This window comes from Populus euphratica, unplaced genomic scaffold (assembly GCF_000495115.2).
Source record: "Populus euphratica unplaced genomic scaffold, PopEup_1.0 scaffold176.1, whole genome shotgun sequence".
Lineage (NCBI taxonomy): Eukaryota > Viridiplantae > Streptophyta > Magnoliopsida > Malpighiales > Salicaceae > Populus > Populus euphratica.
The window spans coordinates 358,725-384,424 of NW_011500058.1; the positions used below are offsets into that span (position 1 = coordinate 358,725).

At 36.7% G+C, this 25,700-nt stretch overlaps 2 protein-coding genes across 4 annotated transcripts; both read right to left on the reverse strand.

Moving 5' to 3' along the window:
* Nucleotides 1–114: 114 nt before the first annotated feature.
* On the reverse strand, nt 115–5,367 carry LOC105107962 (probable WRKY transcription factor 2). Of its 3 annotated transcripts, none has more exons than XM_011002088.1 (6): nt 4,848–5,367; nt 3,442–3,956; nt 2,259–2,444; nt 1,177–1,955; nt 936–1,094; nt 115–817 (listed from the first exon to the last, which is right to left on the reverse strand). In XM_011002088.1, exons 2-6 carry the CDS (start codon nt 3,889–3,891, stop codon nt 265–267), a joined length of 2,127 nt encoding a protein of 708 aa, XP_011000390.1. In that variant the 5' UTR covers nt 3,892–3,956; nt 4,848–5,367; the 3' UTR covers nt 115–264. The 3 variants fall into 3 exon arrangements, with proteins under 3 accessions (XP_011000390.1, XP_011000388.1, XP_011000389.1); XM_011002086.1 differs by having other exon boundaries at nt 1,177–2,006; nt 4,848–5,366; XM_011002087.1 differs by lacking the exon at nt 4,848–5,367 and adding an exon at nt 4,717–4,817 and having other exon boundaries at nt 1,177–2,006.
* Nucleotides 5,368–15,078: 9,711 nt separating this feature from the next.
* Nucleotides 15,079–20,310, reverse strand: LOC105107963 (receptor-like protein kinase BRI1-like 3). The gene is made up of 2 exons (XM_011002089.1): nt 19,677–20,310; nt 15,079–19,513 (listed from the first exon to the last, which is right to left on the reverse strand). Exon 2 carries the CDS (start codon nt 19,215–19,217, stop codon nt 15,543–15,545), a length of 3,675 nt encoding a protein of 1,224 aa, XP_011000391.1. The 5' UTR covers nt 19,218–19,513; nt 19,677–20,310; the 3' UTR covers nt 15,079–15,542.
* Nucleotides 20,311–25,700: the final 5,390 nt, after the last annotated feature.

The window sequence follows — 25,700 nt, forward strand, 5'->3', positions numbered from 1 at the left end:
ATTTTCTGGCCTGGCTTTAAATTATTTTAATAGTGAAATACATAATGTATGAAAAATAAAATCATATGGATACGGATATCGCATGGTTTAATTTTCATACAAGCACCAGGAGGAGGAAACACAAATGACTTGTGGCATTTTCCCTTTTCTATATAATATATAGATAGACAGGAGTATATGTTCCTATTTTCCTTGTAACAACGACAAAAATCATAACAATTAATAAATTAACGTTTTGATAACATATTTGAGAAATTAAAAATTTTACATCTGAGGCAGCCTACTCATTATTTGCTGATACACTGTTGGATTGTTGGAGGACAGGCTCATATTAGCTTCAGTCACTGGCTCCACCTTTGCTTCTCCTTTCGGCATCATCAACCCCATTTCATTCACTGCACGTTGCTGTGCTAAGTATGGATGCATGGGCATACCTGGCATCCTTGGTTGCCCTGGACCTAACCCAGCCATTCCCATAGTGGCAAACCCAGGTTGATTCATTCCAAATGAGAAGCCAGCCGAAGGCCCCAGCTGCTGCCTGAAGGATCCAAATGCAGGAGGCCTCTCAAATCTACTAGTCATGCTGTTGTGAACTTGGGATGCCTCAGGTCTGTGAACTTGGGCTTGAACTGCGACGCCAGCTTGGGCTGCTGTGGCACTAGAGGTGCCAGAGTTGACATGGTTGCTATTGCGTGCAGCAGGGACATCATGATTGTGCTTCCCCTCATACGTAGTGATCACTGACTTAAGGTCATGCGATGCCCTCTCCACATGCTTTCTCACTGTGCAGCCTGCGCTAGTGCACTTGTAATAACTCCTGCAAAAAAGATCACCCGCCCGATTTTTCAATTTCAAATGGTCAACAATTCATTTCCTTTCTGCACAAGAATCTATTCATTTAACTAGAGGTGCTTCCCCAAAGTTGATTTAACTACCTAGGATTTGGATTTCCTTTAACAACTTTCTGTCCATACTTTCTCCAGCGATATCCATCGTCAAGGATGTCCACCTCACTGGTTGTCTGGACCACAACTCTAGGCTCACGAATTGCTCTGGTGGCTCCACTCATTTCGGTTGCATATGTTTCAACTTTCCTGACATGTTAGACAACATGAGTACATCTCGTCCCTATAAAAATGTCGTAAGCATTGAAAAACAGAGAAATGGAGTGGGAACCTTCTCTTGGACTCAGATTCCTCTCCTTCACCATCGTAACCTACACTGCCATGTGTAGCCCGATCATCATCTTCATCATTTGAAAAGGTGGACGAGGCATCCACAGCATCAGCTGACTCAAAGGGAGTTCCGCTCTGACCCTGTACCGAGGAAGATAGATTCCCGAATTCAGGACCTAGGGCCCCAGATGCTGAAGATGAAACCTCGACATTGTCATTCCTCCAATCAGGAGTTCCTGCAGCAGTTCCTTTTTGTGTACCTGCCCAAACCGAATCACTAACAGTGCCAACCTGTGGCCCAGCTTGTTCAGGAATATCCAGTTGTGTATCCATTGATCCAGTGGCTGACCTCCGGTTGGGTGGTGGCTTGGGATGGTTGTGTGCCCCCTTGTATATGATCTCTGTTATATGGCCCTCATGAGAACGTTCCACTTTCTTCTTAACTGGGCAATTTGGATGCGTGCACTTGTAATAACTCCGTGGATACTCACTGCCTTTTACTTGTTTCTGCCCATATTTTCTCCAATTATATCCGTCCTCAGATGGTGTGCCTCCAGCAGCCATTGAATCTCCACTGGCTCTTTGATCTCCTTCTTCATCTTGTTGCTCAGCAAGAGGGGACGAATGCTCGGTGTTGCCACCAACAGTGTCAAAGGTCCTCTGATCTGCTACAGTAATACCTCCATTATCCTTTTCAGTAGTCAATTTCGAGAATTCTGCTCGGAAATGGAGGCTGTTTCTACTCTCAAACTGAGCTTTGGCGGGTTCCACACCATGCGACTGAAAAGCATTCTCAGAGCTAACAGAAACATCGATACTGGGAAAGGATTGCTGTGGAAAAGTGGCTGAAGTTATTTATATGCAGAAGGCAAATTTAAACCTAAGATGCACATATTATTTACCTATTTATACCATAAACCCTTCTGTCATCAAGCAAGGCAGATCTTCAGTATTTAAAACATTCAAAATGAAACATGATAACTAGCATGAGCATGTCTCTTACACACTTGTGTGTGCAGTGTGTTTTTTTTCCATTTACTCCAAACAAATAATATAAAAGGCAAGACTGCCAAGTGCAATTACCTTGCTTGTTCCACCAAGGAAACGAGAACCTGATTCTCCCATGGGCTTGAACGCAAATGAAGATGAATCAATGTTGTCAAAGAAAGTTCCTTTACTTTTATCAGGAGGGTCAGAGCCCACTGCGGAGTTCTTGGTGTTACCATTAGGAAAAAAAGAAAATTTTCCAGTTGTTGGAGATGGCTGTGCCTGATTCGGAAAAAAAGATACTACTGTGTTAGAAAAGATTGAGACAATCACGATACTACTGAGTTAGCCTCAAACAATGGTTATCACCAAATCAAGCAGCCTTGGACCAAATTATTTGACTTCAGAATATCAAACAGAGCTTTTTTTATCAACATTTCTCTATGGCAGCTCCACACATGTTCAGGTGCACAGATATTTAATCCATTGCCTATCAACCTGTTTCCAAATCAACTCAAGTTGTGTAATACTAATGTCATTTACAGCAGCAACATCATAACGGTACTTGCAAGGTAAGACCTCAATAGTTTTGGAGCTGGAGTGCAAAATTAAACTTCTGCATTTGGCTTAATATTATCATCTATAAAAAACATTACATCACCAAGCTATTGCATGCCCTAGATTCGTTGTATGTAATTTCAGTGTACGAAGAATCAGTCAACACAGCCAAAATATCCCGAAACCCCATCAAACCTGATGAGATCAGCTTGAATAAACAGATAAAAATAAGAAGATGAGCTAAAATTATGAATCGCCGAACTTTCTTCAGAAAACAGTTTCTGATTCTAAATATCTTCAAGTGATTTCTTACAACTTATATAAGCAACTAAAAATCTACAAATTGGGTTCCTAGTTCGCCAAGATGTGAAGAAAAGGGGAAAGAAGAAAGCAACCACCCCAGAATGAGAACATTGTATTTAGGCAATAGATATAGAAATCAGAATTAAGTTATGCTTATATCTGATTGAGCTCTAACTGATCGAAGCTTAACCAGAATGAAAACCTTAGCCCAACAATCTGGCATTAACTTTCCACATTTAAGTTCCATCACTGGATTCAGTTTCCTGTTATTCTGATTTAACTTGAATTATGAGATGATTGCAACTTGCTACTATCTTCTCAGATTCCTTTTTTATCCAAAGGTGTCTTGACAATCTCTCTCTTGAAGACCAAGGGCCAACTGGACAGCATGTAAGAATTTCAAGATTCTAAAACTTACCAAATTTGAAAGGAAAACTGGAGATTCCAGCAAGGTTGTCGGGCTGAGACCAGGTGGTATTGTCAAATAAGGCGACCTAATCTCAGGGTTCATAGAACTTTCAGTGGATCTGATACTTTCTGTATTCAACCGCGGTGCATTAAATCCAGCTCTGGCTGCAATTCTTTCAACAAGACCTCCATGAAAGTTTGATTTTCTCTCAGAAAATGTACCTAATTCAGTCAACTGAACACCACTGGTTTGTGCCCCATCCTTTTTCTCAGAATTTCCTGTTGTCATCTGCTCTGGCTGTCCCAGATAGAGCCCTTCATTTCTTTTCTCCCCAGGAGATTCTGGGATTATTCTTGAGTTAATATCATCACCTAACATTGCTGAAAAAAAAGCTCTTGGACTTGGACTAGGAGGTACCCAATCACCAATTATAGCAACATTATCATCAATCCCAGCCATGTTTCAAAATCTTGACACACGGTCTACAGCAACTATTAGTGAAGGCGTTGGGGACGGCTAAGTTCCTGAAAGGTTTAAGCAAACGTATCACTACACGATTCAATCAAATATGAGTCCCGGGAGTTGAAAGAATCACAAACATGCCAGGAAAAGAGCCATAAATTTGAATCTTTTAGTTGCAAAGGACATATTGGTAGAGAAAGGGTCGAAAAAGGTTACAAGTTTCAACCAAATTCTTGTTATAGTCAAGCTACAAAACCAAAACTTCCATTCAACAAGCTGCAACAGAATGGTTGGGTTTGCTTGAGATGAGCTTACAAAAACTGGAAAGCAACACAAAATAAAAAATCAAATCCAAGCAATGTACTCTCAAGTTATCCAAAAGAGATTGAGCAATAAAGCATCAACTTCGCCAGTAGGAGGTTATTCATCAATTAAACCCAACTCAGCCTGATTTCCGATTTCAACTGAACATTTATTAGGGGGTAAAAGATAAGCAAAAAGGACAAATAGGCAGTAATAATGACCAAGCTGGTTTCCATTCTTGTTAGATGTCAAAAAGGAGCAACCATTACTATAACATTACAAATAGAAGATGAAAGACAACATTCTCAATTTGATGATGTTTTGTTGAGGAAAAAAGCCATAGAAATGCATAATATCTAAGCTTAAATATCTCGTATCAAGATCTAATTAGGCATTTGATAATTACCCAAAGAAAGAAAAAAAGGAAGATTTTGAAGACCAGAAAACACCCCACAAAAAAAAAAGTTTCAAGATTTAAACTCCAGAGGTGAATTCAATTATGAAGCTGAAGGTCAGTACCTTAAATTGGCAGGGAAGTTCTAGATGTCAGACATACGATAATAAAGGAAAGAGAGTTTCAAAATTTGGGAGGTGCAAACAAATGAAAAAAAAAGAGAGAGGGCGGGTGGGGATTAATTAAAAAAGATTACCTGATTGATTATGGAGTCAAGGCTAAGATGATGATATCCTGGGACAAAGACCCACCACCAGCACCAACCTCTGGTTCCTTTGATCACTTCTCTATTCAATTCAATAGAAATGGGAATGACCCACTTTTGTTTTTTCAATAAATATATAAAAAACACAGCTTCCTCTCTGTTTTGTTTTAGCTCAAAAATGATATGATGATGTTTATTGATTTTGAAAAAAAAAAGGAATCACCTTTATTTACTGTTATTGCAGATGCCATGTTAAGAAATACTTAATACAAAAATTAAAAAGGAGAGGAGATGATTGTGGAATGGAATGGTGGGGGACCAGAAATGGATGGAATCTTTGAAGAATGGAAAGAAGAAAAGAAGGCCAAAAACAAAAGCTTTATGGAGATGGAGTGCTCTATATATTTCATCATCCTCTTGTTCTTTCTGCATCGATCTTCCATTCTACTTCTCGGCCATTTTTATTTTTTATTCTCTAATCAACCTCTGCCTATACTGTTATTCAGCTTTGGACTGGCCTTCGCGTTGCCATTAATTAAAAACAAACAGTAGGGACACCACCATGTTGAGGCTCCAGGTCAGTTGTTGTCCTACGAGTTCTGAGATGGTTTGTAAGAAAGCTTTCTGTTTTAAAAATATTCTTAAAAATAATTAAAAAAATTTATTTTTTTATTTAAAATTAATATTTTTTTATGATTTTAAATCATTTTAACATATTAATATTAAAAATAATTTTTTTTAAATAAAAAAAATATTATTTTAATATATTTCTGAATAAACAATATTTAAAAAAACAATTTCAATCACACCCCAATCAATCACAATTCAATCAAATTTTCTTTTTTATATTATAAATTTTATAAAATAAAAAATATTATTATAATATATTTATAAATAAAAAATAATTTAAATTACCATAATATTAAACCATCTTGAGAATAAAAAAAGGTGATGAAGTAATTTTTATATTTTAAATTATATTTATTTTAAAAAATAAATTGATATTTTTAAAATATTTTAATATATCAATATTAAAAATAAAAAAACATTAAAATAACACACAGTACCAAACATGAGGAGGGAGGGTGAGTGGGATTTTAGATTTTGCATTATAAATAGTTACTAGTTGTTATGCCCCGCATTGCAGTGAGCTTATAATATATTTGTGTATTGTTATTAATTTATAAAAAAAAATATATTTTTAAAAAAATTATATAAAAAAATCACTTTAACAATTAACGGTATTTTAAAAAAATAAAAAATTAAATTTTCAACCAGCTTAATATAAAAAAAATAAATTTGATGAAAATAATATTAAAAAAAAAAATCATGTGGAGAAATATTGTAGTAAGAAAAAATCATGTAAGGAAACATTATAGTTAGCAATCTACAATATTTTTTCAAAAACAAACTACAAAACTAAATTATTAATCAGTTCAATATAAAAAAATAAAACTAAATTAACAAAGATCTTTCTAGAAAAAAACAAAAAAAAAATTATGAAGAAATATTGTAGCAGTATTTTAAAGAAAAAATTAAAAAATAAAATTTTCAACTAACTCAATATTAAAAAAATAAAATCAATAAAAATAATTTAAAAAAAACACAAAGAAAAGACAATTTTGAAAAAAAAACAAAAAATAAAAAAACATGTAGGAAAAGCTAAAGCTAAATTCTTAACCAGCTCAATATTAAAAAAAAATCAACAAAGATAATTTAAAAAAATATATGAAAAAATATTGTACCATAACAAAAACCATACAAAAGGAAATATTGTAATAATCTACATTTTTTTTTATAAAAAAACTACAAGGTTAATTCTCAACTAGTTCAATATAAAAAATAAAAATAAAAAAGAATCATTTTGGAAAAATTATCATAAAAATAAAGAAAGGAAATATTGGATAGGCGGTTAGAAATTTAATTTTGGAATTGTTTTGGATAAAAAAAAAAATTCAATCTATTTTTATTTTAAAAACTTAATAAATATTATTATTATATCAGTAAATCAATTTCTCAACTCAAAGCATCAAAGCATCAATAAATCAGTTCAAAAGGTAAAATAAAAAAAATCTTTCCCAATTCAAGTAAGTTGAAAGCTTAAAAATATGCCAATAGACTTTTATAAGAAAAATATTATGTATTTTTAAAATAACAAAGTTAATTTTTAAATTTGTTTAATATTACAAAAAAATCAGTAAAAAATAATTTAAAAAAAAACATACAATTTTTTTAATAAAAAAATCAATCATGAAAAAAAAATGTAAAAAAAAACTAAAAATATTAGTATAATAAAAATAAAAAACGTGGTTCCGTAACTTTTAAAGTATTGTTGATTAGTTAAGGATAAAATGAAAATAGAAAAAAAATATAATATGTGTAGCGTTGGTGTGTCGAGCTAGGTGCATAGGTGCCTGACTCCCGCAACCTTTTACCTCCGAATGTGAAAGATGTTATAACCACTTCGAACTCCTCCGTGGACAGCCACCAAATAAATCAATCATCCGTTCAATCGCGGTGTGGTGTTGCTTTACGTATTTATTTCACTGATATATATAGTTCTGTATAAATTATATTAAAAAAAAATTATTTTTGCTATGAAAGAGCTATAAATAATAAGTTTTTTTAATTTATTTCTCAAAAGCCTTGGCCGCAGAAGCTGCCTCAAGCTTACGTGGTTATCTTCCTAATCCCTATCTATAAGAATAAAAACGAGACAACATTCTAATTAATTAAAATGGGATTTCAAGATTGTTATGGTCTAATATATATTCGCTTTTCAAGTAATTTTAAGAGATATATATTGCGTTGTGAATAAACGGAGCCCCCAAAGATGCATGGCCATGGCGTGTTGGATGAGGACAAACGGAAAGGTGTTGATCCACGTTTTTGGAACCATCTTCCTTGGCTCGAACGATGGAATTGAAGGATGGTTTTTCATTCCATCATTTGCTTAAGTACGTAGATAGCATTAATGAAAGGACTGGCCTGCTATATATATATATATATATTCCTAGCTAGCTAGGCTGGAAATTAAGAACACAGAGAGGATCCAATTCTCTAATCTTGTCAAAGGGAACCGTGGGTACCTGGCTTGTTCTGGCCTCCCCCCTCCTTTGAATATATATATATATATATGCATGCTCTGGTACTATTGTTGAATTCGCTTTTAATTAAGATCGTTAAAAAATATAGCAGTTACTTTATATATAAGCTCATAATTCGATGCCAACCATTCAAAAAAAAAAAAAAAGGAAAGGGAAATGATCACGTGAATATTATTGATCCATCCATTTATCTTCCCTGAAACCCAGCTAGTTTGTGGTAGCTTAATTTGAGGATGCGAATCTAGCTAGCACAGTATCAGTCCTGTTCATGCAAGAAAGATTCAGGTGGTGGTTGTGCGGGACTATGCATCAAGTGTACTTCTTCGACATCGAGCCTAACTTCATCTGTTCATGATGTCCAACCCAACCTAGCAATCACCAATAACGCTATCATGTCACTCACAATTTAATGTTGGCAAATCTTCATCAAGTTTTACGTCTGTGATACAAGGTTATTAATTTCATGTTCAAGAAACTCGGTGATCAGATCAACAGTGACATGATACTGTCATCCACCGAATACAATATTTCACCTTTTTTCTTGGTTCCATTCAATCATTCACGCTCAGAATCCCGAGATGTGACTTCTGGTACTGCTGCCTGGATGGTTCTATATGGCACTCTATTGGTTAGCTGAATATTACAAGCATTATTTGCTAGTTTTGTCGGTAATCTTCTCTTTTGTTCAGCCTCAATCCCATCCTGCCCTGCAATTTGCCACCCTTTGCCTACTGGATTACTTATCCCGGTCAGTCAGTTGACGTTTTAAATCTCCTAGCATCATCAAAAAAAAAAAAAAAAAGAAGGGAGAAACGGGCAACAAGTAGCTAGGGAGGACTTGACTGAGACTTTGTCAGTGCTGCGTGGACTCTATATGCCATGATTAGAAAGCAAAGTTGAAAAGAAAAACATGCAGTTGATTTAGTCAAAAAAGAAGAAGAGAAATAATAATATATGTTAGCAGGGAGGGAAGAGCAGAAAACTGGCATCAAGTACAGTACGCAGGAGATGCAAGTTTTGTTTGGATACGGAAATAATATGCCAATTGGATGGCTGATGTGCAGATATTATCACGGCATCACATTACCAGCTAACAAACAGCATTTCAGTCTTCTTTAACTTCCCTCCTTGAAATCCCCCCCACCAAAACCTCGCCTAGCTTCCCAGTCAAAAAGATGCTCTTTGACCAAGTCTGTGTCCTTTCTTTTCTTGATACTGTACTGGTGACACCAATGTTTTCTTCACAAATCAAATTCAATTCGCATGTGGATCCCTCTTCAAGGACCCATGCATTGGATTGTTTAGGTTACTATTTAAACAAAATTCTAGCAGTTTTGAAGATATTTAGCTAATCAATATATAAAATAAAATAATTTATAAAAAATTATAATTTATAGTTTTTTTTTAAAGCTTACTTTTTACAACCCACAAAAATTACCATAACATCACCAGGCCTGGGGGTTATTACTATTCTAGTGCTTGGAACCTTCATAAACATGGAAATGGAAGAAACATCAAAGGTACGTTACAAAAGATACATCTATGCTAGCTACTTCGTACTTCTGACTTCTAAGATGTCTGTAAACATATTCTCATGAAGAACAGACCATGGACCTCAACTTTTAACAAAGCCAATTTCAAGATTTGTTGCTGAGGATAGCTTAATTCATGTTGGAGACCATGCACGGTTTATAGCCTGCAGGCTGCAGCGTGACTTTCACAATCTATTTGTCTCCATTTTTTGTCACAGACCCAGTAAATTATAAAAAGGGGGATTGGTGGGGACCTCAAAAAGGCTGGGATTGGGATGCTGGAAGCCAATCTTGGACTCTTTATGTTAGCTCCGAGTCAGAGAATTAGCCAGTTTCGCTGTCAAAGGGAAAACTCCTTGGACTGAATTCCATGACTGAATAATTTCAATATTCTGTTGCCTTGCCAGGGGGCCATACGGACCTCATTCTTGGATTGTCAAGAACAGATGTGTGCATTTTCTGAGCCCATATTGAGCCTGGATAATCACCTTGCTTGGGTTACATTACATTCCTTTCTGTGGGCCTTTCCAAGTCAGGGATGTTTTGTAGCCATCAGCCAGAACTATAGATGATTAGCTTGAAGGGGCAGTGGAAAGTGATTGAAGCAGAGTGCAGGAGATCATGCTTTGAATGCAGCTATATTATGTAATGTTATGGAAGCCAAGCCACAGAGGGGACCTCAGATCAGGAGCATGGAGCTGTTCAGTTTAGCCCAAATCAACTGCTGGAGCTTCTCGTTGAAATATAGCTAGTTTGTGATGCAAACACCAAAAGTCAATGGGATATAAAATAAACAACATCAGGAGTGATTATTCTAATGCCACGAGAAGGGACAGAAACAACGAGTATCACTGAAACAATCTTATCCTTGAGCCAAAAAAGGGAAGGAAGGAAAAAAAAAATCTTGTTATTCATGAAGAAATTCTAATAATGGATGCATTAGGAACAAGATGACAGCTTGGATTTATAAGAGAAAACAAGAAAAATGGACTGAAGAAAAGAGGAATGGTATTGGTGGGCCACGTTGCATTTCATTTTCCTTCCTAAAATCAAAAGCATTCTAAGGGGCTTAAGGCACGAAGAATATATGAGCCAGGAAGGATTTATATATGCATGCTTATGTTGGCAAATGCTTCATTATCCACCTTAGGAGTTTTGTCAAGAACATCATGAGAGTGTTTGATTCTTGCAGCTGAATAAAACAAAAACATGAGTGGTGCTAAAAAGATTCATATTCTTAAACAGGAACCCAGTACTAGACCTTTCTTAAATTAAACAGACAAAATAATCATGGGCCAAACATCCTTGAACTCCTTAACACACGCAGGATGCCATCAGCCGGAGAGGTTCCTCAGACAACATCCACCAGCATTTGCTTATGTCACCGACCAACGAAGAGGTGCTTCCTATTTCTTTATTTATTGAGTTTTTTCCATTTTACACAGCAAATAGAAGGAGCCTTTGAAAGCAAAATGAGATAAAAAGCGAATGAGATAAGTACAGGTTCTTTGAAGAGATTGCTTTACTTGACATGCTGCTTGTTTGGAACTGCTGCTATCAACAAGGAGAATGTAAATATTTTTTATTCCATTTTTATTACCACAATCTTCACAGGTCTCTTTATGCGATGTTCAAGGGCACTGTTTTTTTTTCCTGAACTTTCTTATTACGTTTTGAATGAATATAAATTGTACGGTGTTCATGAAAAGAAACCTGATAGACTTAAGCTACCTCCCTAGGGCTGCTTCACTTAAATGGATGGTTTGTGTTCCAACTTTGATTTGAAGGGGTTTTAAATATGCCATGATTCATGAGGAGGGTGAATGGTGGTTAGATTTATAGCTTCAAATGGGATAACCTCATGCTGAAATTGGAATGTTACAGAGATTAATTGGAAAACAAATGCTTGTGGATCATATTCTGCTTCAATCCATTCTACATTGTCCAGTGATATAATAGTTATGCAAGTATGCTACTAATGATAATGATATTCTAAAAAATTTAACTACCGAGAATACAACTACTAAATTAAAAAAATAGTTGATTAATTGGTTATAACAATCTCCTTCATTCTCTTTAACCAAGATAATTGATAGAATAGTTATGCAAGTATGCTACTAATGATGTTTCAAAAAATTCAACTAGCCTGGGAATAGGACTCCTAAATTGAAAAATTAATTGATCAATTGGCTCTGACGATCTCCTCCATTCTCCTTAATCAAGATAATTGATAGCTTATATTTGGTCATTTGATAAGTTAAAGCTGCTCGTGGCTAGTACCTGTAAAAAATTTTATTTAGTGGAGGTGAAGACTTTCTGATATTTAAATAAGTATATTTTTAGAGAGAAAAAATACAAGAATATTATAAAGAGAGATGCTCTAAAAATATAAATGCAGTAGAGAATTGAAGATTATGAACCTTTTGTCATGAACCTCTCATAATGTATTTATAGTTCATAAAAAAGGATCTCCAGGGTAATAACTCTAATAGCATTGAATGAAAGATAAATATCTCTTGCATGATAAGAATATGGTAGGTCCATAAAAGACTTTTATACATCTAAAAAGATGTATGAAGATTTAGAGTTTAAGAAGTTAAATGTAGTTAAGTTTATAGAGGTCGAATTCTTTCCTAAGGTTAGAGCCAAAAAAGGTTGGTCACTCCCCTAGACATGCCAAGGGAGGATTGGTAATTATATTGGACTTTGCTGACCGCCAAGTCCAAACGCCTTAAGTCTGGCATACGTGTCAATCCCAAGTTATCTTGGGCTTGATACACTACCACGTCCAAGTATTTTGGGTTTAATATGTTTGTTAGATCCATGCCACCTTGAACTTGGCGCACTTCTAAGTCAGACTTATGCAATTTTGGACTTAGCTGATTGTAAAGGCCAAGCGTATTTGGTCTAGCATGCGTGTTAAACTCACACCATATTGGACTTGGTGCACTACCAAGTCCATGAATATAGGGTCTGATAAGCATACCAAACCCATACCACATTGGACTTGGTTGACTATTAAGTCCAAGCATATTGGGTCTAACATGCGTGCCAAACCCACGTGATTTTAGATGTGGTTAATTGTCAAGTCTAAATGTCTTAAACTTAGCCAACTACCAAATCTATGCGTATTGGGCTTGTCATGCATGCCAGACCCACGCCATTTTAGATGTAGTGTATTGTCAAGTCCAAGTGTATTGGACTTGGCAAACTACTAAGTTCAAGTGTATTGGATTTGGAATACATGCTAGACCCACGCCACCTTAAACTTAGCATACTGTCAAGTCTAAATGCATTAGGTCTATCATATGTGCTACACCCAAGCCACCTTGGACTTGACGCACTTTTAAGTCCAATTGTATTAAGTCTGACATGCATACTAGACTTGTAAGTCCAAGCGTATTGGATTTTGCATACATGCCAGACCTATGCCACCTTAAATATGGTGTACTGCCAAGTATAAGAGTCTTGGACTTGGCTAACTACAAGGTCCAAGCATATTAGGTTTGGCACGCGTGCCAGACCCACACCATCTTGAACCAAGGGCACTGTTAAGTCCAAGTGTATTGGATCCAACATACGTGTTAGACCTATTTATTTATAAAAAAATAAAAAAAAAATTGACACATCAGTTGCCCTTTAAGCCTTTAATATGTTATTTCACATTTAAAGACTTAGAAAAGGTGGAAGTGACAACTTGGCTAAAAAATGTATCATCATCTTTTTGAGATAAAAGGTGAGAGGTGTTTATATACCTGACGAATATTGGATAATAATAGCTTATATTTCCACACTCCATGGTTGTTGGCCCTCCTTAATGTTCTCTTTTCTCCGGGGACAATTCTTGATTGTTTCCTTATACAACACTGTGTTGGAGATGTTGCCCTTTAAGAGATCACTTTTATCCCTTAGCAAGTGGTGTATATAGTAATAGGGAGATCACATCCATTCCTTGAAGATTGATGCATATAGTACAAGGAAAACTATGTCTATCCCTTAGAGATTGATGTATATAGCACAAGAGAGGTCACATTCATCCCTTAAAGATTGATGCATATAGCACTTGAAAGATTATGTCTATCCCTTAGAGATTGATGCATATAACACTTGAGAGATTACATTCATCCCTTGGGAATTGATGAGGTTATCTTTCTAAAGGACCACTTCGAGAAAATAAAAGATCATTTTAAATAAGTCATTCATATTTAAGAAACTTACATTTTTATTTAAGATTATACATTCTGAGTGACTGATGTCCATCCCATAGTAACTAAAGAATATGTGTTTGGAGTATTTGCTCTGTGCATGGATATGACAATGGTGTGACAAGTCCATTGAGGAACCTTCATGGACATCATATAGTCTTGTCTTCTATAAGTAATAAAATTATATACAAGCTCTTGGTACAACCGATGACCCTAATGTTAAGCCAATGTAGGTTGTTGATGGTGTTAAGACTTGTTGCGGTGGCAAGGTTCGATTGTGCCCTTAGATTGTCAATATAGCTTAGGTGAAGAGTTGCACCTGACTAGTGAGTTGTTGAACCTCATGTTAGGTAGGAGAGCCAAGGGCAACAAATTGATTTGCCCCGCTTTCTAAAAACATGCCCTAGAAATGCTAAAAACATGTTTTAAGTATAAACTAATTGTTTTTTAATCAATTTTTCACACGACACCATTGATGATGTCTCAAAAAATCCAATTAGCATGAGAATAAGGCTCCTAGGTTGATCAATTAAACTTGACAATCTTCTTTATTCTCTTTAGCCAAGGTAATCGATAGCTTATATTTGATTCTTTGATAAGCTAAAGCTGTCAGTGGCTAATACCTGTAAAAGATCCTCTTTGGTAAAGGTGAGGACTTTTTGATACTTAAATAAGTATTTTTTTTAAAAAAAAAATACAAGAATATTCTAGAAAGAAATGCTTTGAAATTATAAATGTAATAAAATTGAAGACTGTAAACCTTTTATAAAAAAGCTCTCATTGTATATTTATAGTCTATAAAAGAAAGGTTTATAGGGTAATTATCCTGATAGCATTGAATGATAGATAAATATTCCTTATTTGATAAGAATATGGTAGGTTTATTAAGGATTTTTATATACCTAAAAAGGTGTAGAGAGATTTAGAGTTTAAGATGTCAAATATAGCTAAGTCTATAAAGATTAAGTTCTTAATCACTCTCTTAGACATGCCAAGAAAGGATTGGTAATTATTTTGGACTTGACTAACTACTAAGTTCAAACATTTTAGATCTGACATACATGTCATACTCGCGCTATCTCGAACTTGGAACATTATCCAGTCTAAGTGTTTTGGACTTGGTATACATATCAAACCCATGTCACCTATATATTTGTTATCAAATTTATGTCAAACCCATGTCACCTATGTATTTGTTATCAAGTCCAAGTATATTGGATTTAGCATACATGCTACACCAACACCACCTTGAACTTAGGAAGCTACCACTTGAACTTGGCACCAAGTTCAAGTATATTAGGTTCTGTATGAATGTTAGATCCATGCTATCTTAAACATAACAATGTTTATAAAAACTTAATAAGATTTACTCATCAGCTACTAAATGCAAGCAATACTCTTGTGGTTTACTTTCCAACAATGCTATCACTACAACTTTACAAAACAGTGTGTTCATTTCTAAAATCATAGCTTCCTATAAACAGCAATAATTGGAAATAAACAAACAAATAGTGGAACATCAGTTAGCAAAACTGTGACAGAATAAGAAGCTCGTGTGAAGAGACAAGGTTTCAAGTCTTTTGTAATAACCATGATGATCAATGGAAAAAAAAGGAAAAAGTATCAAGTTACTGATCGTTTAGCGACCGGAGGACCCTTTCCTTTGTTCTCTCCCCGTTTCCCTGCTACTTTTCTCTCTGTCATTTCAGCATTCTATTATTTACAGTAGCTGAAATTTGAAGGATTAGCCCATATCCAGTTCAGCAGCGCAAATAACTCTACTTCCAGGTGAGCACAGTAAAGGTGCCAAAGACAACTTCTAGTCCAATCGAAGGCTAAACATCATGAACTAGACTCCTCCTTGAATTCATCAATACTTGCATCTTTCAATGACAAACCATCTAGGATATCGCTTTCAGAGTCTACCTGAAGCTCTTTGAACATGGCCATAACTTGAATCATGGTTGGCCGTCTGAAAGGTCTGTCATCAAGGCACTCAAAAGCAATTCTCAAATACTGGTATAATTTGGCCTCTCCAGATGTTTGTGTCATCAACTCAGGGTCTAATATCTCATTGCATCTCTTCTCTCTATATAGCTGCTTTGCCCATCCTACAAGGTTGTTATCATCACCAAACTCAGCGGAATCTATTGGCTTCTTGCCTGAGAGGAGCTCCAGAAGTATGACACCATAGCTGTAGACATCCCCTTTTGATGTGCATCTAAAGCTCTGATAATACTCAGGGGGCACATAACCTGGAGTTCCAGCAAGTGTACTCACACTAAGATGTGTTTCAAGGGCGTTCACCAATCTTGCCATTCCAAAATCAGATACCCGCGCTTCAAAGTTTTCATCTAAAAGAACATTACTAGACTTCATGTCACGGTGGATAATGTGAGGTATGCAGCTGTGATGAAGGAAAGCAAGGCCTCTTGCTGACCCTATTGCAATCTTCTTTCTTGCTGCCCAATCAAGCCTTGAGCATCCTCCTTTCGACCTGTCATGAAGAACAGACTCTAAACTCCCCCATTTCATGTATTCATACACAAGAAGCCTCTCCTCTCCAATTTTACAATAACCCAGCAAAGGAACCAGGTTTCGGTGCTTGATCTTCCCGATAGTTTCCATTTCTGCCATAAACTCCCTGTCACCCTGTCCTGTGACATGAATCAGCTTCTTTATAGCAACAACACAACCATCTCCTAGTTGTGCCTTGTATACCTCTCCAAACCCACCAGACCCTATTAAGCTATCAGCACTGAAACCATTTGTAGCTTCAAGTAGATGGGCAAAAGTCAGCTTCCGTAGAGGTTTCTCGAATGTGGCAATGTTGATGCTCAAAGGCTCGGGGACACCTGAAAGTTTCCAGCTGCTGCTACCTGAAGTTGGGAGACTTTCGATGTACTTCTCCCTCTGTTCTTCCTTCTGCTGGTACTTCTTTACTCGATAGAGAGCCAGTGAAAGACCAAAGACGCACAAGATGAAAAATGTGATGCCAATGACCATACCTACTTCCACGGATTGCTTCTTTCTCCGAGTGTTAAGACTTTGGGGGTGGTCTCCAGAGCTGCATGGGGGCAATGGCACACCGCAAAGACCAGAATTGTTTTCATACCTGGATTGAGGAAAAGTTGTCAACTGCCCCCCAGAAGGGATAGGACCAGTAAGGTTGTTGTTCGACACATCAAGATCACTAAGAAACGAGAGAGTCCCTAAAGACCCTGGCAGAAATCCTTGGAGATCATTGTGTGAGAGATCCAGAACTCCAATTGCTTTCAAACCTCCAAAACTGTCTGGAATATTTCCGGTTAGCTTATTATGCCCCAAGTTCAAGACCTGCAAATAACTCATTGAACCAAAATTTTGAGGGATATCTCCTGACAGTGAGTTGTAGGCAAGATCAAGGAATATCATGCTGCCATTGGTGGTGAATGTATAAACTGTCATGCCAGAGTAAATTCTTGTTGTTGAGCAAGAGTGAGCCATAGGAAGATTTTCCAGCCTTTCTGCCCGGATACCCTGAAACTCAACCAATCCCCCAGCTCCTCGGCATGATGTCCCGCCCTCATTTCTTACAAATGCAAATTGCTTCCCAGAAACAATTCCAGGAACAACTAGACCAGCTTGGTCTGCAAGCTCAGGTGGAAGAGGACCAGTTAGGTTGTTGCTGTTCAAATCAAGCCAAATGAGGCTCCGACACTTGCCAAGCTCTGGTGGTATTTGCCCGGTAAGTGAATTATTACCCATTTGGAGAACAGCCAGGTCAACTAGATTTCCAATGCCAGCAGGAATTTCTCCGGTAAGCCGGTTGCTGGAAAGGGAAACCCAAATCATATTGGTGCAATTGCCTATGGACTGCGGAATGCTTCCTGTGATAAGATTGTTGTTGAGAATCAAAGTCTCGAGGTTTCCTCCGTTAACACAGATGCCTTCCGGGATCTCACCAGTAAGGTTGTTTGCCCACATAACCAAGTCCAAGAGATTTGGCAAGGTCCAAACCTCCATGGGAATTGGTCCAATTAGGTTGTTGAAACTGAGATCAATGCTCCTCAGGTTCTTGCAGCTTCCAAGCTCTGGTGGAACTTTTCCTGATAGATAATTGTCAGCTAGGAGTAACTTTTGCAGCGCGGTGGGCTTTGACGAGGAGCACAATTTAGAAGGAACATCCCCAGTAAAAGCATTAGAACTGAGGTCCAGCACTTCAAGTTTGGTACACTTTGTAAGAGACAGAGGCACAGTACCAGTGATGTTGTTGAATGGAACATACAGATATTTCAGACTTTGAAGTTTGCTCACAACAGTACTAAGGAAATCCCCTGAGAGCAGATTGTTGCCAAGATTAAGATTTCGCATAGAAGAACACGATGCAAAAGTTTGCGGCAAGCCACCTGTGAGTTTGTTTGCTGATAGATCCAATTCCTGTAGAGTTCGACACGCCTGTCCCAACTCGGGAGGAATATCACCATAAAACAGATTGTGAGCCAGAGACAGCTGCCTTAAATTTGTTAAACTCCCCAACAAGGAACCAGGAATCTTGAATTTTAGCTCGTTACGGGAGAGGTTAAGCGTCTGTAGAAGCACACAGTTCCTCAAACTAAATGGAAATCCATCTCCAGAGAGCCTATTTTGTGACAAACTGAGCCAAGTAAGATTGCTACAATGCCCAAAATCAAGGCTGGAGAAGCTGCCAGAGAAGTTGTTGTGTGAGAGATCCAAATACTTGAGAGATGGTGGAGAGTCTGCAACAAAAGTTGGAGGTATCTCCCCAGAGAATGGATTGTATGATAGGTCTAAAATGGATAGACTCTTGCAAGACGAGGGAGTTGCTCCAAGTTTTCCAGATAGCTTGTTATCAGAGAAGTTGAGAAGATTTAAGTTCTGGCAGGTAGAAAGGGAATAGGTCAACCAGGTAGAATCAGAAATAGTATTGCGAGAGAGGTCAAGTTGTAGCAAGGAAGGACCAAATCGAAGGGTACCACCAGAAATGGAATTGTGAGAGAGATTAACATAAGAGAGATGAATACAAGACTCTAAAAAGGAGTTTCTTGGAAGAGGGTCGGAGAGATTGTTTGAAGACAAGTCAATAGTTTCAAGAACACAGGATGGGGAAGCAGAAAGATCAGTAGCAGAGAATGAATTTCCTTGCAAATAAAGATGTTTGAGAGATTGCAAGGCCCCAGTGAGGTCATGGAGGTTTAGGGTTCCAATGAGACCAGCTTTGGTGAGGTTGAGAGTGGTGACATGACCAAGAGAGCAAGAGATGCCTGACCACGAACATGGAGTTGCAGAATTGGGAGACCAGTTGGCTAATAAGTTCTTTGGATCAGATTGAACAGAGGATTTCTTGAAGGCTAATAACCCCACAACTTCATTATTGCTACTTTGCTGTGAAGATAACTCTCTGGCTTGTGATGATGATGGCATAAATAACAGCAGCAACAGCAATACATAACCAAATATTCTAATCATGGCTTTGGGTGGTTGCCTTTGTGATGATATCCTCCAGTGTTTCTTCATTTTATTTTTATTTTTAGCCTTTTGGGGTTAATCTGAGAGTTCAGATTTGGCTCAACATGCAAGATTCTCACTTAGCCCTCTAAAGCTCTCTCTGCATTATAATTGCAGTTGAATCAATCTTGAGAAAAGGAAAGCTTAATCACTCCCTTCTTCTGTCTGTTAGTTTCTCTGAATCTTCCTTGCAATCAAAGAAGCATCTTTTCTCAGCGCATTCAGAGATCTGCTGTTAATTAAATCTCCTTCTGGGGTTTTCATATGTCACCAAATTTCCAAACTTTGACTTGTTGCTTGAAAATCTGAAAATAAAAGAAGATAAAGTAGTAATTAAGAATAAATTAAGAAAAGAAAGAGATGGTAGAAATCACCGTCAGAGAGGCAGTAATCAAGTGGGACTAAATTCCAAACCTTTTTTCCTGAAAAATAAAAAAAGAGAAGAAGAGGGGGGGGAAATTTACTTACCTGGAGTGGTTATGAAGTAGAGGAAGGTGATGTGATGGTTGCTTGTAGAGTACAAATTAAGTCTAAGGAAATCCCAGGATCAGTTAAGGAAGAAGACAGAAGAGGGTGTGCGCGAGGGGAGGGGTACGATGTGCAGAGAGAAAGTAATGTCGGCTTTCACTTGTTGACAGATAGCATTACCGACGTGTGACAGACATATCCTGGTACGAGCGATGGCATTACCACTTGAAGGAAGCAAAGCAAGAACAAGTACAAGTATGGCTGCTGAGGCAGGCTGCTCAGCCCAGGGGCAAGGCAAGGGAGGGTTTTCGTTTCGTTTCGTTCGGGAAAAGGAAAAGAAAGAAAGAAAGTGGGCATAAAAACTAAAGAAAGAAATAGAAAGATGTCATTCATTCATGTTGTTAAGACCAAGTAAAGTGACACCTTCACACGCACACACATTTCAGAAACAAGGAGAGAGAGAGAATAGAATATTAGAAGTAGTGAGTCTCTCAAGAGGACAAGTTGAATGGTGGTGCATCGGGGGTAGGCAAGGGAGCAGAGAGAGAGAGAGAGAGAGAGGGCGCAAAGAAAAGAAAAGAAAAGGAAAAGAGAGGAGTGAATTGTGGGAGATGTGAATCTGTTGCTCCCCCACTTGTTTTAAAATTTTGTTCTCATTTTTCGGGTCCAGTCAAACTTTGGATGTGCTTCTCTCGTCTCCTCTCTCTCTCCCAAACTGTGTGTACCTTTTCTAGGACCAGGAGCAGGAGCCAGAGGAGTTTTTGTCTTGCTTGTACGTCTCTCTATCTATTTATCTATATTTTATAAACTTTTTTAAAAAAACTTAACATAGTTAATTAAAACAACTGAAAAAAAATTGTGGAACCAAGCTCCCATTAAATATTACCAGCATCTTCTAATACATCTATAAATATAACTATACTAAAAAATTATTATCAATAATATTCAAGTGGATTACAATTTTCATACAAAATAAAAATGTCATTCTTCATCTTTAATTATTAAATATAATCCACTCAGCCTATTATTAATGATTTATTTTAGTATTGGTGAATTTATCTCAACAAAATCTTTTTAATTATACTAGTATTGAATATGTTCTTATGATCTTCTTTTTTTGTTTTTTCTCTCATGTTCATTTAATATTTTTTTTTAAATATTATTAGTATAAATAGCAACAAATTATATAAGTTGCAGTAACATATACAAACTATTCTATTTTTATTAATTTTTCACAATTATGTTATTTTTTCAATGTTTTTGTTTTTTTTTTAAAAAGGGTGCTAGAAACCAAAAATAGCCATTCCATTTATCACATCATTCTCCACAGTAATTGTACAGTGTCTGTATCCAAAACTTCCTTCTCTTCACATTTCCCATCAGACTAATTGATTAAATTAGGTTCTAATTAAGTAAACTACAAGCCACTCATCATGTATAATAACTAGAAAACTGTAGCTCTTTACCCCAACATACATCTCAGCATGGCACAGGACACTAGCTAGCTCACCCGTTTTGTCACTATATACATATTCTTGACCACGCATCCCCCCCAACCCCTCTTTTTCCTTTTTACTTTTTATTATCCCCAAATAATCTTCAATGATGATTTAAATTAGTCATCGAATTCAATTTGAAAGACCGGAGATTCAATCCAGTACTGACTCAAGTATATATTTCTGTTGTTGTACTGGCGTGCCGGAGAGGCAATTCATCACCTTTTCTTACTTATTGTTTGATACAATACATAGATCAGCTAGGTTGCAAGAAGGAAGCAACGACGACTGTAAGGGCAACGCTGTCAATGTATTCCCTTGTTACGTTTATAATATATATATATATATATATATATATTATAAACGTAACAAGGGAATACATTATATATATAGTTCTCGTAATTTAATTTGTAGTTGAAGCCATGGTGAATGAGAAATAGAACAACGTCCTAACCACCGAAGAATAAGAAGTAGTAACGTTAGGTAGGATATATAGACCCAAAGAGAAATTAATTAAGAGAGAAAAATTACATGTAGTTGTTTGTTGTCTAGTTTTAGGTCAATGGTTATTGTGTGTGTATATGAACAAAAAGAGACTTAATTAATTAGATAAGGCAGCATAAGAGAATGCATGCGCATCAATCTTACATCATGATGAAACTGAAAGAAGGATTAATTAGATTATAAAACCCTAGCATGTGAGATTTTTTTTTATAAAAAAAATAGAGAATCCCTTGGCATAGGGATATCGGATGTATAGGAAGGGACAACATTTTGCTTGGAAAGTGGTGGGTTCCCTATACTATATACGCAGCCCTGCTCTCTCTCTCTCTCTCTCTCTACGTTTACACACACACACACATAATTACCAACATGTATATATAGAAATCTTTAATTAAATATTCTTGAAAGATGATACAAATTATTAATAGAAAACTAAGCATTGGCAGGCAGGCACGGGGCGCGGGACGTCGGGCTAGATGGCTATGAATTATAATGGATGGATATATCTGGCATGCATTAATTCTGGCTTTTTGTTGTAAAGCACCAAATCATATATGAAGATGAAGGGGTGAGCGGGGAAGCATTTTGTCTCTATATTCACACCACACGAGTGCATCCTATCCTTTCCTTTCCTAGTTATAAGTGTTTTCGCGTTTCTCGTAGAATATTATAACAGGATAAGTTTGGAGTTGAGAAAGTTTTGATATATTTCGATTTTTTTAATTTAATTTTAATTTTGAGTTGATGATTGAGAGACTTTATTTTTATAAATATACTAAATTGATGTATGTCGAAGATATTTTTAGAAATGTAGATTTCAATGGATGATGATGATATATAATGATAAAAAAGAGAGAGAGACAGAGAGAGAAATTCACATACGATCTCATATAGATTCGTGCTTTACACGTATAAAGAAGAAATAAAAGAACAGGCCCCCATCTCCCCCCCCGCAAGTCACAAGCCCCACAACGCATGAACAAAATATGAGACGAGGTCCTTTTCCCTGTAATAAGATGGATAGATAATTTGGTAGAAATTTGAGACTTTATTATCATCAACTTTACATAGAGATATATTAATTAATATGTGAAGCTTAAACTAGAAATTAAATACGACAATGATGATTAATTAAAAAAAAATGAGCATATGCTTTTTCGATAGAAAACAGCGGAATCCTCGCAAAGAAAGCAGGCAGATTTCTGGACCATCCCTTTTATATATTCTTTTTTTTTTCATTGTAGACTTACATACCTTCCTTGTTGGTTTTTCTTTTTTAAATGATCACCGAACTGTTTATCAAGTTCAAGTGTGTGTGTGTGTGTGTGTGTCCCTTCAACCAGAGCCAAGAAGACTGCTTGGCATCAGTGTTGGTCGTCATTAATTGCTTCTAGCTACTGCTTGCTGGAACTGGAACTGGATCTGGAACCCCGACTGTCCTTTTCATTTTACCACACGAGCGTCGTCCATTTATTACTTCTTTTCAACAATTCGTTCGTTTAATTGCATGCTTAATATCTGCTTGTAACGATTGATTCATGGGGTACGTATATATTGCCTTCTTCTTTCTCATGTATAATTAATATTCTTAGAAGAATCACTAATTTGGTCATACAGATGAGACAATACAACCGATTTGATCACCCTGTAGGACGTGGGGGAGCCGTTTCGTTTGAATGAAGGCATTTGATTTCTCTTTTGAAAATTTGAAAGGGGTGGCGTGGTGGTGGAGTCAGCCCCCCCCGCCCCCCATAAGAGAAGGCAAACGAAGAAAGGCTGGTCTTGACGAGACAATAATATTCCCCTAGGTCTAATTAAGTGGGTGAAAAAAGGAAAGGGCGTCCAGATGGTAACAGTAATAGCAATCAGTGAAAGGGATCGTGGATTGGGCCCTTCCGAAATATTTGACTTGTAGTAGGACTTCTTCTTCTTCTTCATGTGTACAGAGCGTTTGCAAGGGAAGGGGGGTGGGGGGGAAGTTTCTTTGAAAATGCGTCCAAGATATATGTATGTGAGAATTCAATGCGGGTGGTAGGGACGTTAGTTGGAATTGGTTAGCTTCGAAAAGACGTATTCTGAACACTATTAGTTTCCACAGTCCACACCTAGATATATTTGCATAAGCACGGCACCCCTTTTATGCAATATCTAGGGTTCGGCATGCGCTGCTTGCACAAGAAAAGATACCCCCCCAAGATTGGACATTTCTCTTATCGTTTTATTTTCTTTGAAAATTAATCTTGAGTTTGGATTCTACAACCACTCTTTTTCTTAAGGAGATAAAAAAACATGCTTTTAAATTGATATTAAAGGGTGCGTGCTTTTAAGGTAGCTCAAAGAATGAATATTATACATGTAAATTGATATGAAAATAATAGTAATGACAGACATTACATGCTGGTAATTTCACCTGTTCGACCTTAATTTGGATTGCATCTCAGATATATATTGTTGATGTGGGACTCCATTAGGGCATTAAACCACCTTTTCTTACTGTTTCGAGCATAATTAGTGATGTACCAACTTTATTGTTCATCCATATCTGGTGGGATCATGATTGTTTGATTTATTACCTCTACCACTTGTAAGTTTGTAATTACAGGATTGCAAAGTAATATCATCGTTCAAGGAAAAAATGAGTACAGGGTGGGAACCACCCTCCTTCTTCTTTTTTCTTCTTTTTTGTGTGTGTTTTTTCTTTCCATAGGGCAAGGGCCCCTGGATGCCTCGGTCTCTTTAATTTCCTCGTTTAGGCCTGGATGGTCACAGCGGATTTGATACATCATCTTCTGCTCCTCCTCCTCCTCCTCCTATTTGAGAAGGCCAGCCTTTTGCTTTGACATTAGGAACCGGCCAAATTATGAGCGAAAGCAACTGTGATGGACAATCAATATCCTCTCATGGATTTTCATCATGCCATGTAAATATATTCTTTGAAACGCTCATGATGTGATGTGTGATATGATTCACCACAGTATCATTCTCGGCTTTTATCAAATGAGCATGTACAGCTGCAAGTTTCCCACGATGAAAGAAAGTGCTTGAGTTCGTGGGCTGTGGATTAGTTTAACCAAAATGGACCCTGAGATTTGGACCGTCCGAGAGCAACAACTTAATATGTAATCCCCGAAAAACATAATATCTTTTAAGTAGTTGACATGTTTTTGGTTGATTCATTGTCGAGGATCCATTCACAAAGAATTTAACACATTAACCACTCTAACCTTAAAACTCACAATATCTAAATTTCAAGTATTAATGTTTCCTCTTTATTAATACACTTAAAATTGCTTGAACAATTACACATTGGCACTAGTGTTGAAAACTAATACACTTACAAATATAATTTTTTAGGTAAAGAAATAGATATTCGATCACATAAAATTGTAATTATTAAATAAAGCAATATATTTCCTAGAAATGTTAAAAAAAAATATGATATCGTATTATCCAAAATGATTGTGTTCTTATTAGCAGTAAAAAATAAAGATGTCAGTCCAATTAATATTTTTATTGAGATTTGCAGGAGGGAGGAGGCTATCTTCTCAGGCATGTGTTAACGTTATCACAGCACAAAGTACTTTTTAGCGATCTATAGAGAAGAGAAGCTGCTGCTGCTGCTGCTCTAGCGGTGAGTGAGAGATTTGCCTGTTGCCATTTGTTGGATGATCAATCCATCATTAATTCAAATCCCAAACCCTCCATTGCATGTTGCACTGGAAAACTAACAAATCATGGGAGCCTCTTTCTTCTGCTCACTTGAAATCTCAGATCGGAGAAATTAAAGGGTGGGCTTGATTAATCATGGAGGCATGTAAAGGGTTCGAGTAAGGGTCCACAACTGGAAGGGGGATGACGGCCCAGGTGTTGAAGAGAAATAAAAATCATCGTGGGCTCAGATGAGTACTAGTCCTGGTATGGAGAAATTAAATGATGGGCTTGATTAATCATGGAGGCATAGATTTACGAGACTAAATTTTAGGTTATATATATATATATATATATATATATATATATATATATA